Below are 19,936 nucleotides of genomic sequence, written 5' to 3' on the forward strand. Positions count from 1 at the left end.
ATCAAGGATTATAGAAGTTACTATGTAATTCCATGAATTTTAGATAATTTTACATAGAAATACACTCTATCTCAATGCATTAGAGAGAATAGTTACTTCTCATACAATAAACCCTGTGGCTACACATGTTCTTAATTTCTTTATAAACTTCTAGACCGAAAGTCCCCAAAGTATGACTAATGGATGCAGGGAGGCAATTTTCTGGGCTGTTGTTCCTAGCATTCTTGTAACTCTGGGGTGCTAGGTAGAGTAGAGATTGTAAAGAAATATAAATCAAGGATTCGTTAAATTTTGGTGGAAAGAAACTACCCTTTACTTCTTAAAAGTCTTAAATCTTAAGTGAGGCTGAGAAGAGATCTTCCAGGATGGCACAATGACAGAAAAACATAATATAATATGTACATAAAAACCAGTTTTATGCTGAATACTTTTATACTGTATTTTATACTACATGAATTAGAATTGATAAAAACCTTAAATATTTAAAAAATTAACAGATGGAAGAAAATGGAACAATGCAATTATCCCATTGTAGACAGTAGATGACTTTCACTATTCATTGTATATTTATGAGGAATTACTGGGAACAAGATTTATATTCATGACTAAAATTTTAAAAGAGTCCATACATAAAACCATTATAACGTAAAGAAAACTAAGGACAGATTAGGACAATAACCATGGCAAATGTGATATTTAAAATTATCGTTTAAATATATAAACCATTTAAAATATGCATAGCCAAAATCCAATAGATCTTCAAAGGATATGAATAATTTGCAAAGGACAAAACTAAAATTGTTAGTATTCACTTGAAAAAAATGATCAATTTCATCATAATCAATGAGGAACATAGTACCTCACACACAAGTATTCAGAAAAAACTCCAAACTTTAAATGGTTTTGGAAAGACAGGTACACTTCTTCATAGCTGATAGAATTGTGAACTTGTAGAACCTTTTTTTAGAGAGTCATTTCAGAGAATGCAGTAAATGTTACAAGTATATTCATATCCTTTAACTCAGTCAACAAATGAACAAATCTACTATGTGCCAGACATCGTGCTAAGTGTTTCAGATATGGAGAATAAAAACAAAACAGTTCCTGCCCTCAATGAATTTATATTTTCTTCAGGGGAAACAACTCATACATACGTAAGTAAAGACAAAGTATATGCACTGTAAATGAAAAACCATTGGGGGAGGCATTCATAGCTGTGACAATCAGGAAAAGTTTCAAGTAAGTAGGACTTGAACAGAACTTTGAAGAGAGCTGTGGATTCAAAGAGGAAAAGGTAAGGAGGGAATGCATTCCAGGAATGCATCTGTTGATGTTTGTAATTTGTTTGTATTTGCTCTGAAGTTCAGGGTGCTGGCTTTTTTCCCTGAACTAAGTGAATGATACTTGTATGCTGGATTAAAGTACAATTGCTAATCCCTTAACGTTGCTTTCCTTAGTAAAGCAGATCAAAAGAACCTGTGCTTGCAGCGTTCTTGCTGTTGGGCTTGTTTTTTTTCACCCCCCACAGAAGCTTCTAGCTAAATTGTCGCAACACAGACTTATTTGTAACTGTAAGCATTTAGAAGCAACATAAGGGGCGGAGTCAAGATGGCAGCTTGAAAATAGAAGCAACATAAATGTCAACAAATGGAGAACTGTTAAGCAAGTTCCATAACTAATGTGACAGAATACCATAATGTGACTAACACTGCTAAGTATAAGGAATACATTGAAATCCAGAGAGATTTATGAAACCATAGAAAGAGAAAAAAAGCAGAACCAGAAGAAGACAGTACACACTATGATCATATTAATAGGAAAAATAAATGAGAAACAAAACCAAAAAACTGATGAAGTCTTCAAGGAAGTGTCTGAAAGGTTGTGATATTTTTTGAGGTGAAATTGATGGAAAGGCGAATAGTTTTACAGCAAGATTAAAAATTGTATTGGTGCTCAATGTTAAGTTTATAATAACTTGCTCCTCCTTCTGATTTCACTATTTCTTCACAATGTTCCTTAAGTTGTATGTTCTCATGTTCTCATATCACTCAACTACTCAAGAACTTTCAGGGTCCTGATGACTGACTGTGAATAACATCTGAACTCCTTTAACTGGCATATAAAGGTGCCAGCTTTCATCTCAGCCTCATCACCTTCCCATATACTCTGTGCTCCAGTTGAACTGTATTACTTGCTTTTCTAAAAGATACTTCATGCTTTTCTGACCCTTTACTTTTTGCTCACACTTTTCTCTATCCAAAATAACTTCCTTTAACTCCATTTCTCTTTTCCTGATGAGAAGGCAGCTAAGTGGTGTGGTAGAGCTCTGGGCCCTGAGTCAGGAAGATTCATCTTACTGAGTTCAAATCTGGCCTCAGATACTTCCTAGTTATGTGACCATGGACAACTCTCTCAACTGTTTGCCTCAGTTTCCTTATCTGTAAAATAGCTGGAGAAGGAAATGACAAACCATGCCAGTATCTTTGCCAAGAAAACCCCAAGTGGGGCCAGGAAGAGTCGGACTTGACTGAACAACAGTAACTCTTTCTGAAGAGCAAAATCTGCCTAATTTTTCAAGATGCAACCTAGTTACCAATTACTCTAAGAAATCTATCCTGATCTTTTAAGTTGGAAATAATTCCCTTCTGTAGAATTCTCATAGTGCTTTGATGGTCCCTTATCATGTTCTATTTGACATCATAGTTATTTGTGTTCTGCTATATCTCTTCTGCTATACATGCTGAAAGAGCAGTGACCATGTATTATTTAATCTTTGCATGTGGTCAGCATCTAACACAATGTAGACAATTAAATGTTTGCTAAATAAATGAGTGAATACATAAATGATATAAATGAAAATGAAACTTTTTACAAACCTTCCACAGTATTGGTTAATATACTGGCTATACTCATTGCTCTTTGCCTTTGGGTAGGATCTTCTAGAAAATCCATGGAAACATGGAAAGAACTTGACCTTCTCTTTTTAAGTTCTGTTTCCGTAGTTGTGCCCTGTAAGGAAAATGATGATGTTTTAAATGACCATTTTGAGCAAAGTAATAATCCAGTAACCAAATTGTGAAGCCACAGGTTTCATGGAGCACATGCACCATGCACCTTCATATCGAATCAGTTTGTGTCTCTAGAGTTTTTGTGTCATTAACTTGGAATGTCTAAATTGTCCTTTAGTTTTACAGTGATAGCAAATGACAATACTTTTTTGAGCCCATGAAGTATTTAGTATGATATGGAGTATGATAAAATTCATAAAAATACAGAAAAGGATCTAAACTAGATATAGTCATTGAACCAAAATTTTTTGATAATCAAATTTAAAAGCATTTCTCAGCAAATAAGAAAAAAAGATGTTCATAACTCAAAGGCCATGTTCAATATTTCTCACATATGGACATCATATGGTTTGGGACATCAACTTTTGACAGGGCTCCTCCTTCCTTCCCTCCCTCCTGCTCTCCATTCCTTCTTTTCTTTCTTACCTTCCTTGCTCTCTACCTCCTTCCTTCCCTTCTTTTTTCTGTCCATTCTACCCTTTTTCCTTCTTTCCTTCCTCCTCCCTCCTCCCTCCCTTCCTTCCTTCCTTCCCTCCTTCCTTGCTTGCTTTCTTTCTTTCCTTCCTTCCTTCCTTCTTCTCCCTTCTTCCTTCCCTCCTTTTTTCTTCTCTATCTCTCTGATGCTTTTTCTTTCTTTCTTTTTCAAATACAAATGATCAAAACATGATGAATTGATAATCCTCATTTTTTTTTGTACACAGGGGTGGATGGTAGTTACCAAATACTAATCAGCATAAGGGAAGGGGGTGAGGGGATGAGGAGCCAAACCAATGCCATGCTTAACAATTTCATCCAAAATGGCAAAGCAATAAGTAATCTAAGCCTGACTTAGTCATGCTTCAACATGCTGATATAATTCCAAGTAAGTGGGCACCCTGGAAAGAGACAAAATCATTTTTGGTACTATCCTATATGCATATGCATATAAGACATATAACGTACATCTAGGTCAGGCATATTTTCATATCATTCTGCAGAAATATGTTCTTTGGTTTCCAAGGCCCTCTCCATTTTGTTTAATTTTTCTTTCTGAAGTGACCCATATCAGCAGTTTTCATAAGGAGAATGGATGAGTACTAGAAATTGTTATCAATATAAGAATGAAGCTATCTATAATTGAGCACAGTGTTCTCTAAAAATCTTCTGAAATGAAGTAGATTCTTAAGGATCAAATTCAGTTGGTAAGATTTATTATATACCCTTTATATCAGTATATCACAATTATTTGTTCTCTTCTATGACAGGGCCACATAGAACTTTCTAAGATCTAAGTTCCAGTATGGGTATATAACAAATTTTCTCATTTGAGAGTATTAATGTATTTTAATGCCTCATTTGTCATAAGCATGTTTGTAAGTAAAGGAATTCATAGTTGCTACATTAGGGAGTAAAGCTTGAGGTTTTCAGTTTTAGTTGGTTAGTCAATTAAAGGTATTACAAGATGCATTTGCATTCACAGCTTGACCAACCAGGGATCATTCTCAAGGGATTCCATTCTGTAGAAACACTGGCTGGTGCAGAAGGAATGGGCCAGCCATGCCTAGACTATTTAAAACTTCCTTACATTGTCATCAGTAGCTGGCTTATCTATTATCACCTCTGGCAGAAGCTGTCCAACAGGCGATGTAGGAGCTGAAGGTCCACCAACCAAGGAAACCACACCATTGCAATCTACAGTGCTGTGCATCTTCCCATTCACTGGAAACACCGCCAGCATCCGGGATGATCTACTGGCCTGACTTATGTTACTGTTGCGCCTTTCTCCATGGCGGCGGGGCACAAAGAGGGAATCTCTCCTGCTTTCATTGTCCTCAAATGTGCTGTGTTCATCATCAGCAAAGTCATTCTCAGATCCCACATCCTTTGCTCGCCCTCTAAAGCTGAAAAGGCTTGTTCTGCTGTTGCGCCTTGGAGAAAACAGGGAGCCACGAATGCTCAACAAGGACTAAAAAATTGACACAAGAGATGAGAATTATCATATATAGTACCTTTTAATGTACTTCTTGATATTTAAAAAAAGAAGTTGATTTGAAGGAAATGTCAGGTTCAGAGAAAACTTGCAGCTCATTCCTTACATATAGATCTCATCAATTCTTATGTTTTCATTTATAATTGCAAATTATATGTGTGTGCATGTGGGTAGGAAGATACTGGGGCCTGGATTGGGGACTGGAGAGTTAGATTACACCATGCTCAATTTGAGTGAAAAAAGATACCTGAAACATTGTATTCTCCAAATTCATGCAGAAAAAAAATGTGTAACCTTTTAGATAGTAAGTAGGAATAAATAAATAAATATTTGTTGATTCACTGTGCTCTCCTCAAATATTCCTCCCAAGTCAAATATGTTTTTAATGATCCCCCTTTTCCCTAAGAATTTCAAGCATTTCTCATTTTAGTTCATCATTATCATCACTACTAAAATTTATAAAGCACTTTAAGGTTTTCACAATGCTTTGTATCTATTATACTTTATTTTATCCTCACAACAAGCATAGGAGATAGGGCCTATTATTTATCCTCATTTGACAGATGAAGAAACTAAAGCAGACAGTTTAAGTGACTAGCCCAAGGTTATATAGCACAAAAGTGTCTGAGGCAGGATTCCAAATTCAGGTATTCCTGACTCCAAGTCAACATTCCTTCCATTAGCTACCTGGAGGTCTCAAATGTCACTTAGAAGTAAGTATAAATGAATGATTATTTTCTTCATATTACCTTTTGGGTAAAAAGTTGTTTTATGACATGTTAAAGGTTTTAAACAAGTTAGTAAAAATAAAAATTACAATGACTAAAATATGACATTTATAAAAAGCCTTTTACAAAAACAAGTATTTTAATTCAATAATCATTAATTAATGAGACAATATTTTATTTATGTTATTTCATTCATTTTTATAACACATCAGTGAAGTGGGTAGCCAAGGTGTAATATTATTCCAATATCCAAGAGAAGAAATTGACTTAGAAAGATTATGGTCACACAGCATAGCAAGGATTAGAACCCAGATCTTCTGATTCAAAGTACAGGATTCTTCCTACTAGTCCATGTAGTATTCATGCGCAGCCTAAATCAAAATCTCTTCCAAATAAAAAGCTAGATCTAAGGAAATAATACAAATCTTACTTCATAGGACTAAAATTAATGGGGCCACTTTAAGTTTCAGTCTGATTCACTTTCTAGTTATTATGAAAGATATTCTACACATTTACTTTACGTATCACTTTAATAAAGACATTGCCATACCTGGTGTGGGGAGGAGTACCTCTTTTCATAGGTCAATCGGTTCCCTTCAATGGAGAATCGGAAGCCTTTCCTCCTAATACTCTCTTCAGATTCAGATTTGTGGAATTCATCCTCATCTTTCTCTTCTCCACCTGACTGTTCTTTCTGTTTTCTTTTCTTCCGCCTGTTCCTTCTTTCTTTTGCACTCTTTGAACTGAGCTTTGAAGCTTCTGAAGAACTCTCTGAGAGGCCACCTGCTGCGCTGGGTTCTCTGGAATGCTCAGAGGCAGTGGCTGCTGCTGCTGCCTGCCACATTAAATGAATAAATGAATTAAAAAACACTTATTAAACACTCACAATGTGCCAAGCACTATACTAAATGCTGGGATACAAAGAAAAAAAGCTAGACTATCCCTGCTCTCAAGGAGCTCATACTTTTATTTGGGGAACCAAAAAAAAATAGAAAGTTCAACTATGGGGTGGAGAAAAAAGCCTGGAAATTTTAAGGGTTCAGGAGAGGGGCAGATGGCAAAGCCTAGGAGTGCTTAAGTTATATCAATAAGTTAGATGGTTTTTCTGGGGGTCCACACTGCTGGGCATAGATGCAGGATTGATGGTAAGTCCTGCTATAACTCTACTAGAAGCATTTTACATTAAATATATCTTTATTATTTCACATGTACATATTTGTTTTTCTTTGAAATGACTCAAGTAGTTTTTTAAAAAATTTAACAGTTGCTATTTGAGTCTAATTGCTAAATTAAACAGTTGCTAAGGTTGTGGTAGCTTTATAAGATAAAATGAGCTTTTTACTTCCCACTTAATAAAGGATTTCAAGGCTAATGTAATTTTCTGTGTCAACTTTTATTATGTCTGTATCTGCTTCCCAGGGAAAAACATTGTTCAAAGAGAATAAATCAGGCATCAGTAAGAACATGAATGCATATTACTTAGTATTAAAATTGGTATTTAATTATCTCAAAAGGACATTAAATTGTAGAATGGCATATGATTAAAATTTCCCACTAAATTTAATGGAAGGATGGAAAGAAATAGAATGAAGATCTTCTCTCAATTGGCACTAGTGCTCACTGGCTATATGTGGTAATATGTACAAGTTATGGTATCCCAGCAAGATTCACTGTTTCCTTCTCAAACTACCATAGTCTACATATTGGCAGAAAGTTAGAGAAGAAGAGTAGGAAGTTCTGATCCTGTTCTTAGTTGACAGAAGATTTTCATTGGCTTTGACAGTATTCCACCTAAAACATAGTCACAGTACATAATCTATTCAGCTCACCAGTGATGCCACAGTTTAGTCAGTAAGTCATGCAACATGGATTTATTAAGTACCAGTATGTGCCAGGCACTGTGCTAGGCACTGAGGATACAAAGAAATCCCAAACCCATCCCTCCTCTCAGGAAGCTCACAGTCTAATGGGAGATACAGCATGTAGGTAATTAGGCTTGTACACAACGTATACAGAATAGATGGAATGTAACCTCAGATAAGAAGGCATTTGCCACTGAGGGGGACCAGCAAAGAAGGTGAGATTTGAGTTGAATCTTGAAGTAAGCCAGAGAGACCAAGAGGCCAAGATGAGGAAGCATCTCCAAAAGTACAGTGATGGAAAATATTGATTCCCATCAAAATCTTTTTGGATACCTGTGTAATTGATAGTACTATTACATTATCTATTTCTCGCTTATGTAAATAAGACAGGAGTTTGGTGAATGGCATTCACACCTAGAAGACTTTCAGTGGAACAGGAATATGCAAAAGCCTTCAGAAACTGGGGAAATATCTTCCTTTATCATAACCAATGAAAAGGTGATTTTATTTTGATTTTCTCCTAATGGTAGCATGCAGGGTCAGCAATATTCCACCCCTCCAATCATGTAAAAAGGACACAAAAATGCTATTTTAAACTTTCTTATTTCACCCTTTTCTTCTCAGAATCTTAAGGTGATTTACAGATAATTTCCTTCTGAGAAGGGTTTGTTTTAAGTATTTCAAACCTCTTTTTGGTAGTTTAGGAATTAGAATAAATAAAGCAAAATCACCAAGAGTAAGTCCAGATAGAGATGTCACAGAATTCAGGGAAACCTTAGAGAACAAACTTTTCAAATCCCTCCTTAGGAAACTGAGGTGTTGGAATGTGTTGTGACTTACCTCAAAAAATGACACAGTACTAGCCAGGAAAGCTGGGATTTGGACCAAGTCATCTAACACTAGGAAACTGAGACATAGAGTCTTGATATGATTTACCTCAAAATCACACAGACGGTAGCTAGCAATGTTGTCTAATTCTGGATCTAGACTTTCCCATTGCCCCTACTGTAGTTCCCCCAAGTCACTATCTTTTCTTCTTGGATACAACCAATTTGCTCCTTTGGGAGAGTTGTGGAGGATGTGGTATTAAACTAGAAGAAGGGGACAAAGAATGAAGTCAGACTGATGGGTTATTTCCTGCAGAGAATTTACCTGAGCTGCTTCCTGTTGCTTCTTAAGCTGTTCCAGCATCTGCTGAAACTCAGCCTCCTTCTGCTCTGCCTCTTCCAAGGTGGCCTGATTCTGCTCCTCATAAGCCATGGCAACCACAGCCAGGATCAAATTTATAAGGTAGAAAGAGCCCAAGAAAATGACCAGGACAAAAAATATCATGTATGTCTTGCCAGCTGCACGTAGTGTCTAGAAACAAAAATATGAGAGTGACTACTTTCAATGTTTCTTAGGATCATACGATGAGTGATATTGAGCTAGCAGGAACTTCAGAGGCCATTGAGTCTAACCCCTTCATTTTACAGATAAGGATATAAGATCTGGACAACTTAAGTGTACTGCTCCAGGTCACACAGCTAGTAAATATCTGAGGTGGGACTTGAATCCAGATCTTCCTGACTTCCAGTCCTGTGAGCTAAGTACTACTACACCATCAGGTCCAGGCTTCACAGGTATGGACAAAGAAAATTTCCAAGGTATTTTTGTATATATTATTTCAACAGATTCACTCATCAATGACCTAAATAGCACAGTTTTTTCTTTAGAATATTAAACTTTGGAGCTGAAAGGAGTCTCTAAGGTCACCTAGTCCAACCCCCTCCTATTTAAGAGATGAGGACAATGGGCTCAGAGATGTAGAGTGAATTGCCCACGGAAAAACAGCATTGGGAGCCATGATGTAAACTTACTCCATCAAATTCCTACTCTGTTCTCTTTTTAACTATATCACAACATCCTTGTGGTGTCATGAGAGATTTAGAGCACATAGATTAGTTGAATCTGATAATCTTAGCATTCGTTTCTCTAGGTCCTCACCAGCTGATAAAGGTTTTCCCAGAAGTCCTGAGTCATCAGTCGAAACAGGGACAAGAAAGCCCAGCTGAACGTATCAAAGCTTGTGTAACCATAATTAGGATTTCGGCCAGTTTTTACACACATATATCCTTCTGGACACTGGCTACAAATGGAGGAGGAAAGGAAGCATTAGTGGGGACTCTGCTATCTCTCCATGCTAATAAAGCACTGTGCCAACAGTTTGGTCAGAAATATGTATGCATTACTGAAAATAATCCTAGATAGTTGAGAAGCCAATTATTGCAGCAAAATATTACATTATAGAGGGTGTTCAAAAAGTCTCAATGCCAATTTTAAATTAAAGGTAAAGCTTCAAGTGGCCCTAAGATTTTTGGGACACTTTGTATTGCTATCATACTTCAATACTATCAATTTATCACATGGTGTCAAGAAATGTAAACCAGAGAATACCAACTCATTCTCTTTATCCAAAAAAAGGATTTTTAACCATCTGTACTCTTGCTTCACTGATGCCTGATCACAGATATCATAATATCTTGAGCCTACAAATAAGTTCACCTGCTATTAGAGATAACAGTGATGCTTCTTGGTCAGCTAATAATTCTTATCTACCCACTTCAAGAACACTTTGATTAAAAAGATCCAACTAACCAAATAAAGTTCAAAATCAGGTATCACTTAAATATTGAACTCCAAAAAAAGTTTTTCCATGGGAAAAATAAGGAACACATGAAAAAACTTTATAGTTAGTATGCCATATTTCTCTATTTCTCTTAAAAAAATTTAAACTATAAGCTTAAAACTGCACTAAGACTTTTGGTATAACCTGTATAATATTGGCTTACCCGGCATCTGAGCTGTTACCACAGAGGAGCGCATCCATATATCCTTCCAGAACATAAAAATATTCTGTTTTGAAAGATTTAAAGAAAGCAAAACTTAAATGGAGGAAGTTTACACAGCTACAAAATGACTAAAAGGAAAATAGATGTATCAGAGTCAGTTGCTAAGATTAAGTGAAAAATATCTAGTCATAAAGATACGGGGAAGGACCTGTGATTTTTTTTGGTATGGAGGACTTCTGGATAAGAAAACTCCCTTAGCCAAAGCAGGTCAGCACTTTCTCTGCAAATTAAAGAGCTGCCTAGGGCCATGATGTTGAACTCACAGAAGCAGATGTCTGTGGCCTCATATTGACTTAGAAAACCACAAATTAGCATTATCTATATTGTGCTGTATCTTCATTTACTTTGTTAAACATTTCCCGGTTAAACTTTAATCGGGTTCAGACCACACTCCATTCCACAGCAATGAATTTGACTACTCTGGCCTGGAGCACCAAGAGACTGGTGACTAGCCCAGAGACAAACAGCCAGTCTATGTCAGAGGTAGGACCTGAAGTCACATCTTACTGGTTCTAAGAGCAATTCTCTACTACACAATACTGATTCTCAAATCATACTGTGCATGTCAGTGAAACTTCCTCCCCTCCTCATCAGAAATATTTAGAAACTACACCAAGCAGGTATGATTTTTTTAATTGCCTACATTTATTTCTTCAGCATAAATTTAGAAGATAATCCTTATATAATTCTTTATAAGTATTGGTTTTCTCCCACAATGCAACAAGTACAACTATGTCATATGGGTCATAGAAGAATTGTCAATATAATATTTATTCATTTCATCTAAAGATGCCCAAATCTAGAGAGGTACAATAATTTTTTTTGTTTTCCATTTAAACAATCTTTAGCATGGACCATTTTCATTAATCTCTGCCTCCTAGCTTCCTTGGCTTCCTTCAAGTCCCAGTTAAAATCCCTTCTTCTACAGGAAATTTTTCTTGATCCCCTTAAGCCTATTGTTTTCCTTCTGTTGATTATTTCCTATTTATCTTGTATATAGCTTCTCTGTAAATACTGGTTCGCATGTTGTGTCCCCCATTAGATCAAAAGCCCTTGAAGACAGAGACTGTCTTTTTGCCTTTCTTTGTATCCCTAGTGCTTAGCACAGTGTCTGGCACATAATATGTACTTAATTGATGTTTATTGACTAATTTTTCATGAATTTTATTTATTAGTGCTTGTAAAACTGAACTACTATACATCTATTTTGTTTGGTTCTGAGCCATCTGCTTTCATATATGGATGATTAGTTAGCATTCTATCTTGCATATTCTCAGAGGAAAAAAAAATCCTGAAATGATACTTTGATATTCAACTATTTAACTACAAGATCTTCACAGAGAACAACTTTCAGTACCCTGGCAACATGAACACATGCAACATATAAGGAGCCAAGGGTACATCATACTTAATTCCCTTCTCCCTCAATTTCTTCTAATATACCCATTCTTAATAAAAGCTAAGGTATAATTGCATTAAAACGTTAATACATTATATATTATGAAAGATATAGCTTGTCTCAAACCAGTGCCTTTCCTTAGACCAAAAAGATATCAGTTAAATCTTTCCCTTTTTATATATTTAACCATTAATTAAAAAGTATCAACCTAGGCGGAGCCAAGATTGGGGAGTAAGAGCAGACACTCGCTTGAGCTTTCCCCTAATCCCCTCCAAATAGCTGTAAAAAATAACTCTAAACAAGTTCTAGAGCAGCAGAACCCACAAAAAGACAGAGTAAAACAAACTTCAAGCCCAAGACAACCTGGATGGTCGATGGGAAATGTCTGTTGGCCAGGCTGGGAAAGGAGTGCAGTGCAGTGTAGGTCACACTAGCAGAGAACAGGGCCCAACAAACCTGGAGCAGGCCACAGGGGACTGAATCAATGGCAGCTGAGGTAGTTTCCAGACTTTTCAACCCCCACACACCTAAGATAACTTAGAAGGTCAGTGGGAAGGGTCTGTCAGACCTGGGTGAGAGAGGAGGACAGATCAGCCCTGGCCCCAGGGGAACGTCCAGCGGTGGCAACAGCAGCAGCTGCAGCTGTTATCAGAGTTCTCAGCCCACAGATGGTGAGGGGATGGAACAACTGATCAGAAGGAGATTACAGGGAACTCTTTGCTGGCACTGAGGCAGGATTCTGTTGCTTTGCCCATACTTGAATCTGAGTCACAGTCCTGGGTGACAGCCCTGGGGTAAGGAGGAGCTGGCATAGCAGAGCTTATGGCAGCAGTGGAGAGGGAACCCTCCTCACAGTTCCAGGGCAGAAAAAAGTGCTTATGGTCACTCATTGACCAGACCACAGGCCAAGAAAAGAGTAACACCTTTCTGTAATGGCAAGTAATGTGGAACTTTTTGTTATCTTTTGTTTTGGAGTGCTTTCCAGCACTAAGGCAATCAAGTGCCTTTGAGTCTTGCCTTTGTTTCAATCAAGAGTCTTTCATTGAACTGGGAGTCTTTGATGACCTGCTTAAGTCATGGGAAGGCCTAGGCCACATGGTTTTGAGTCACATGGTTGGGAGGCCCTCTGACCCTGAAGAAGCATATATATACTCAGAGGTTAGCATTTTGCTTTGGGGCTCCCTCACTGGAAGAGTGTCATGTGATTTGACCAGATGAGACTCTGGGTAGCTGTTGTTAAGGAGCCCCTCCCCCCCACTTTGAAAATCCACATATTGGTACCTCTCTCTCTGGTAACTATGTAGGTATTGCTATAGTCAGACAGAAATCTGTCTGTTGATTTGTGTTTATTTGCTCCGTTTACATAATTTATGCCTGTAATTTCTGTTTTTGTTTTCTTTGAAGTTCAGGGTGCTGACTTTCCCCCCTGAACTAAGTGAATGATACATGTACATTTAATTAAAGTGATATTGTGAACTCATTAAAGTTGTTTTCCTTAGAAAAACAGATCAAAGAACCTGGGCTAGTGGCCTTCCTGTGTGCTAATGTTATTGGCCTTATACAGCCACAGTAGCAGCAAGTAGCATTGTTGTTACACTCTCCTTAGATCATACTGCTTTAGAAGAACTGAAAACTTACATGTCCCCAGAAGTATATCTGAAAACAGCTACACAAAACCCTGAAGTACAACCTCCACACTGGAAGCAGAGCCCTAACTTAACAAAGAATTAAAAAGTCAAGTAATTGGCTGGGAAAATGAGCAAACAGTGGGAAAAATCTCAGACTATAGAATCTTACTTAGTGACAAGGAAGATGAAAGCATACACTCAGAAGAAGGCTACAAAGTCAAAGCTCATATATCCAAAGCCTCCAAGAAAAATATGAATTGGTCACAGGCCATGGAAGAGCTAAAGGATTTGGAAAATCAAGTAAGAAAAGTAGAGGAAAAATTTGGAAGAGAAATGAGAGTGATGCAAGAAAATAATGAAAAGTGAGTCAACAGCTTACTAAAGGAGACACAAAAAAATACTGAAGAAAACAACAACACCTTAAAAAATAGACTAGATTAAATAGCAAATTAGGTCCAAAAAGCCAATGAGGAGAAGAATGCCTTAAAAAGCAGAATTGGCCAAATGGAAAAGGAGATCCAAAAACTCGCTGAAGAAAATAATTCCTTAAAAATTAGAATGGAGCAAATGGAATCTAATGACTATGAGACATCAAGAAATTATAAAAAACAAAACCAAAAGAATGAACAAAAATAGAAGACAATGTGAAATATCTCATTGGAAAAATAACTGACCTGGAAAATAGATCCAGGAGAGATAATTTAAAAATTATTGGACTACCTCAAAAAAGAGCCTAGCCCTCATCTTTCAAGAAATTATCAAGGAAAACTGCCCTGATATTCTAGAACCAGAGGGTAAAATAGAAACTGAAAGAATCTACTGATCACCTCCTGAAAAAGATCCCCAAAAGAAAACTACTAGGAATGTTGTAGCCAAATTCCAGAGTTCCCAGGTCAAGGAGAAAATATTGCAAGCAGCCAGAAAGAAACAATTCAAGTATTGTGGAAACACAATCAGGATAACACAAGATTTAGCAGCTTTTACACTAAGGGCTTGGGATATGATATTCTGGACGGCAAAGGACCTAGGATTACAACTAAGAATCATCTACCCAGTAAAATTGAGTGTAATCAGTGAGGGAGAAAAATTGATACTCAATGACATAGAGGAATTTAATGCATTCTTGAGAAGCCAGAACTAAATAGGAAATTTGACTTTCAAATACAAGATTCAAGAGAAGCATGAAAACGTAAACAGGAAAGAGGAATCATAAGGGACTTATTAAAGTTGAACTGTTTATATTCTTACATGGAAAGATGATATTTGCAATTTATTAGACCTTTCTCATTATTAGGGTAGTTGGAGGGAATATATATATAGACAGAGGGCACAGAAAAAGTTGAATATAAATGGATGATACCTGAAAAACAAAATTAAGGGGTGAGAGAGGAATCTACTGGGAGGAGAAAGGGAGAGGTAGAATGGGGTAAATTATCTCATGTAAAAGAGGCAAGAAAAGGCTTTTACAGTGGAGGGGAAGAGGGGGGAGGTGAGAGGGAATGAGTGACCCTTATTCACATTGGATTTGGCTTAAGGAGGGAATAACATACACACTCAACTGGGTATGGAAATCTATGGAAAGTAGAGCAGAATTGGATAAGAGGTGGGAAGGGGGTAAAAGAAGGGAGGGAAGATTGAGGGAGGCAGTAATTAGAAGCAAACACTTTTGAGGATGGACAGGGTCAAAGGAGAGAACAGAATAAATGGGGGGCAGGATAGGATGGAGGGTGTGGTGCTAATGGCGGTTAAAGATCTTCCCCCACCCATTTAATAGGCCTCTGGTGGAGCTAGCTAAGGGAAGCTTGATTAGGCAAGGCTTATTTGTAGGCAGGCCCACACCCTTTGCTAAGTAGGTGCTAAGCCCCAGGGTCCCTGTGGGTAGGCATTAATCTCAGACTAGAGAGTTGTAGAGAGTAGAGAGGGAGGCAGAGGTGGAGGTGGAGAAGAAGAACGAGGGGAGGAGGAGGAGGGAGGAGCAGGAGGAGCAGGAAGAGGAGGAGAAGGAGAAGGAGGAGGAGAGGGAGAAGGAGGAGGAGAAGAAAAAGGAGGAGAAAAAGAAGGAGGAGGAGGAGGAGAGAACTACAAGAGAGACTGAGAAATGGAAGGGCTCTGAGAACTGGTAGGGCTTTCAGAACTGCAGGAGGAGAGGACACAGTCAGGCAGATAGTTAGGATTTGTGAGTGAATGTTTATGGGAAGGCCCTAGCAGAAGAGAAGGTTACACGATGGCTTGGCTCTTTGCTGTGATACTGTGCTTTAATCTCCTTGCTCTTACATTGAGGTGGACTTACTGGTTTTGGAATACAATTACTGCTATGTCTAATTGGGGTTATTGGTTCTGGGATTTGGTCCTCTGGTGTGTGAATAAATGTTTTACTTCTTCCTTCTATACAGAAAGTCTCTTGTGCTTTGCGATTATGAACTATACAGGCATATTCATGGTCACCATCGATATCATGAATCTTGCCTTACTGATAGAGGGAAATATAGTTAGTCTTTCACAACATGAATATTATGGAAGTGTTTTGCATGACTACCTACATGCAACTTATATCAAATTGCTTGCTCTTTCAATGAGGGTGGGTTGGGAGGGAGGAAAAGAGAATTTGGAACTCAAGGTTTTAAACATCAATGTTAAAAATTGCTTTTACATACAACTGGGAAATAAGATACACAGGAAATGGGGTATAGAAATCTATCTTATCCTACAGGAAAATAGAAGGGGATAAGAGAAGGGGAGTGAAAGAAGGGAAGGGGTAATCAGAATACACACTGTCATGGGGTGGGGAGAGGGGAGAGATTGGTAGAAAACTTGGAACTCAAAATCTTGTGGAAATGAATATAAAAAACTAAAATAAATAATTAAATTGAAATGTGAAAAACAGTATCAACCCCCTGGTACTTTATTATAATAATTTTTTTAACCACAAATCCCATATTAGTCATACACTTATATGCTATCAACCAATTTTTTTCAATGTAATTGCTTACTAAATAATTCCAGAATTCCAGAAAACAGCTAGGCTTCAAGAGTATTTAAAGTTTTAAAATCATTGGGTATAGTCATAATTTCTCTTAAAAGTATCTTCCTTTCCCTATGAATCATGCTGTGACTCACCTTTTCTTTTCAAATGATAGCACTTGAAGATAATAAGATTAAAGAGGAAGGTGTTGCTACTTTTTTCCTATGAAAAGGAAAGGGATTTTGATGCCAATTCTTTTATTCTTTTGAGAATGAATATTGGCAAAGACATTGAGAACTTGCATCAATACTTGAAATAAGCAAGCTGCTCTAAGTAACTTCTTTGATTGATTTAAAATTACCACTTTCCCCCTCTAGCTATGTGACACCATGTATAGAGAACTGGGCTCGGAGTCAGGAAGACCAGAGCTCAAATTCTGCATCAAACACTTCTAAGTGTGACCATTGGCAAGGCACTTAACTTTTATCTGCCTTAGTTTCTTCATCTGTAAAATGGAGTTAATAATAGCCCTTATCTCTCAGAGTTGTTGCAAGGATAAAGAAGGAGTAATATTTGTAAAGTGCTTTGTAAACCAAAAAGCACTCCATGAATGCTAGCTATTAGTTATTATTATTCACACTAGGCTGCTCTTTATTATAAAGCCCAATAAGATACATTACATTTCTATCAGGCTATCATTTCCTGCCCCCCCCACCACGAATTTTAACATTTTTATTTAAAATTTTGAGTTCCAAATTCTATCCTTTCCTCCTTCCTTCCCCTCCCCTCCCAAGATAGTAAACAGTTAGATATAGGCTATACATAGGCAATTATGTAAAACATTTCCATATAAGTAATTTTGTACAAAAAGACTCAAATAAATGGAAAAAAAAGAAAGTGAAAAATAGCATGCTTCTGTCTATATTCAATTAATATCAGTTCTTTCTCTGGAGGCGTATAGTATGCTTCATCATTAGTCCTTTGAGATTGTCTTGGATCATTGTATTGCTGAGCATAGCTAAGTCGTTCATAGTTCTTCATCAAACAATACTGCTATTACTGCGTACAATATTCTCCTGGTTCTGTTCACTTCACTATGCATCAGTTCATGTAAGTCTTTCCAGGTTTTTCTGAAATCATCCTGCTTGTCATTTCTTATAGCACAATAATATTCCAGTGTAATCATATACCACTTTTTTAACCATTCCACAGTTGATGGATATCCTTTTGATCTCCAGTTCTTAGCCACCACAAAAAGAGCTGCTATAAATATTTTTGTACAAATAGATCCTTTTCTCTTCTTGTGGATATTGTTGGGATATAGATCTAGCAGTAGTATTGCTAGATCAAAGGGTATACACAGTTTTATAGCCCTTTGGGCGTAGTTCCAAATTGCTCTGCAGAAGGGTTGGATCAGTTCACAACTCCACCAACAGTGTATTGGAGTCCCAGTTTTACCATATTCAACATCTAATATTTTCTCTGATATGTGTGATGTGGTACCTCAGACTTGTTTTAATTTGCATTTCTCTGATCAATAGTGATTTAGAGAATTTTTATATGACCATGGATAGCTTTGATTTCTTCATCTAAAAACTGCATATTTATATCCTTTGACCATTTATCAATAGGGAAATGACTTGGAGTCTTATAAATTTGACTCAGTTATCTCTATATTTGAGAAATGAGGCCTTTATTAGAGATATTTGTTGCAAAATTTGTGCCCCCCTATTTTCTGCCTTTCTTATAATTTTGGTTGCATTGATTTTGTCTGTGCAAAAACTTTAATTTTATATAATCAAAATTATCTGTTTTATATTTTTTAGTGCTCTTTATGTCTTCTTTGGTCCTAAATTCTTCCCTTATCCATAAACCTGACAGATAAACTATTATATGTTCTCTTAATTTGCTTATGGTATCACCGTTTATGTGTAAATCACATACTCACTTTGACCTTACCTCAGTATATGGTGTGAGATATTAGTCTATACCTTGTTTCTGCCATACTGTTTTCCAGTTTTTCCAGAAGTTTTTGTCAAATAATGATTTTTTGCTCCAAAAGTTTGGGTCTTTGGGTTTATTATATATGAGATTACTATAGTCATTTACTATAATGCAATTTGCGCCTAAGTTATTCCACTGATACGCCACTCTGTTTCTTAGCCAGTACTAGATTGTTTTAATAATTACCATTTTATAATACAGTTTGAGATCAGGTACAGCTAAACCATCTTCTTTTACATTTTTAAAAATTAATTCCCTTGACATCCTTGAGTTTTGTTCTTCCCAATGAATTTTGTTATTATTTTTTCTAGCTCTATAAAATAGAACTCCCTCTTCTTGCTACTCCCCTCCCCCTTCTATAATCCCTATCCCTTTTTACTTTCTTATAGGGTAAGATAAATTGCTATATCCAACTGAGTGTGTATATTATTCCCTCAGTTCACCATTTTAACTATACTTCAACTTAAGTTACATGATAACAATAACTAATAATACCCAACATTTATGTAGCACTTACTATGTGACAGTTTGTTTTATCAATAAACTCTTACAAGTCTGCATTTTAAGTAGATGTGAGCTTTTTAATTTTTGTCTTCGGTGATTTTACCACATAATGTTATTCTTTCTTTGGAGCAAATGTTGTAATAAAAATGTGAAAGTAACTAAAAATGTTAATAACAATAGCTAGCAATTATGTAGTGCTTACTAAATGCCAAGTACTAAGCACTTTACAATGATTATCTTGTTTGATCCTCACAAAACCCTGGGAGATAGGTGCTATTATTATCCCCATTGTAGGAGGTTAAGCGCCTTGATCAGGTTCATACCACTAGCAAAATGTCTGAAGCTAAATCTGAAGTCAGGTCTTCCTGACTCCAAGCCCAGCACTGTATTCACTGTATCACCTAGCTACCTTCTAAGAGGATCCAACTCCTTCAGTAGAAGAGTGGATAACTTTATAAAAACCATTTCAATTACATTTCCTTAAATAGTAAAACATAATCTAATTTATTTTTATTTATTCATGCTTCTTCAAGGAATCATTGTGAAATATCGTTTTGATAATTTTCCCTTGCATTTTTTTTGGAGGGAACTTCTTGGTATGCAAGCAGGGCTGACAAATCTTCTGGAATTTATGTTGTTGTCATAAGAATATGATTTATTAATAAAGGGCATTTTTCCTACTTGCCATGGAATAAATGTTTTCTGAGAACTCATACTAGCAAGCCATTCTGGTCATGATATTGAATATTTGAGAAGTTAAAGCAAGATTTCTTATTCATCAATATTAACTAAGTTGTACATATAAGAGGAAACTGGTTGAAAAAATGATGCATCAGAGATGTAAAAACAAATACCACATATTTGTTTGTTAGTTCAGTTTCAAGCTTTATATGTTGTAATGGTAAACACAGTATGAATGCA

The 19,936-nt window shown here is 36.6% G+C and overlaps 1 protein-coding gene across 3 annotated transcripts in view; it reads right to left on the minus strand.

Annotated features, from left to right (window-relative positions):
- The window catches only part of LOC118835675 (sodium channel protein type 1 subunit alpha), a 133,164-nt gene that overhangs the window by 84,370 nt on the left and 28,858 nt on the right, over positions 1-19,936 (minus strand). For all 3 annotated transcript variants that reach the window (XM_036742903.1, XM_036742904.1, XM_036742902.1), the window contains exons 7-12: positions 10,459-10,522; positions 9,614-9,755; positions 8,780-8,986; positions 6,316-6,600; positions 4,666-5,013; positions 2,877-3,009 (exon numbers count right to left, since the gene is read on the minus strand). In XM_036742903.1, the coding sequence (XP_036598798.1) occupies positions 2,877-3,009; positions 4,666-5,013; positions 6,316-6,600; positions 8,780-8,986; positions 9,614-9,755; positions 10,459-10,522 (1,179 nt within the window). The remainder of the gene's footprint in view (positions 1-2,876; positions 3,010-4,665; positions 5,014-6,315; positions 6,601-8,779; positions 8,987-9,613; positions 9,756-10,458; positions 10,523-19,936) is intronic.

Source organism: Trichosurus vulpecula, chromosome 2 (genome assembly GCF_011100635.1).
Source record: "Trichosurus vulpecula isolate mTriVul1 chromosome 2, mTriVul1.pri, whole genome shotgun sequence".
Classification (NCBI taxonomy): domain Eukaryota; kingdom Metazoa; phylum Chordata; class Mammalia; order Diprotodontia; family Phalangeridae; genus Trichosurus; species Trichosurus vulpecula.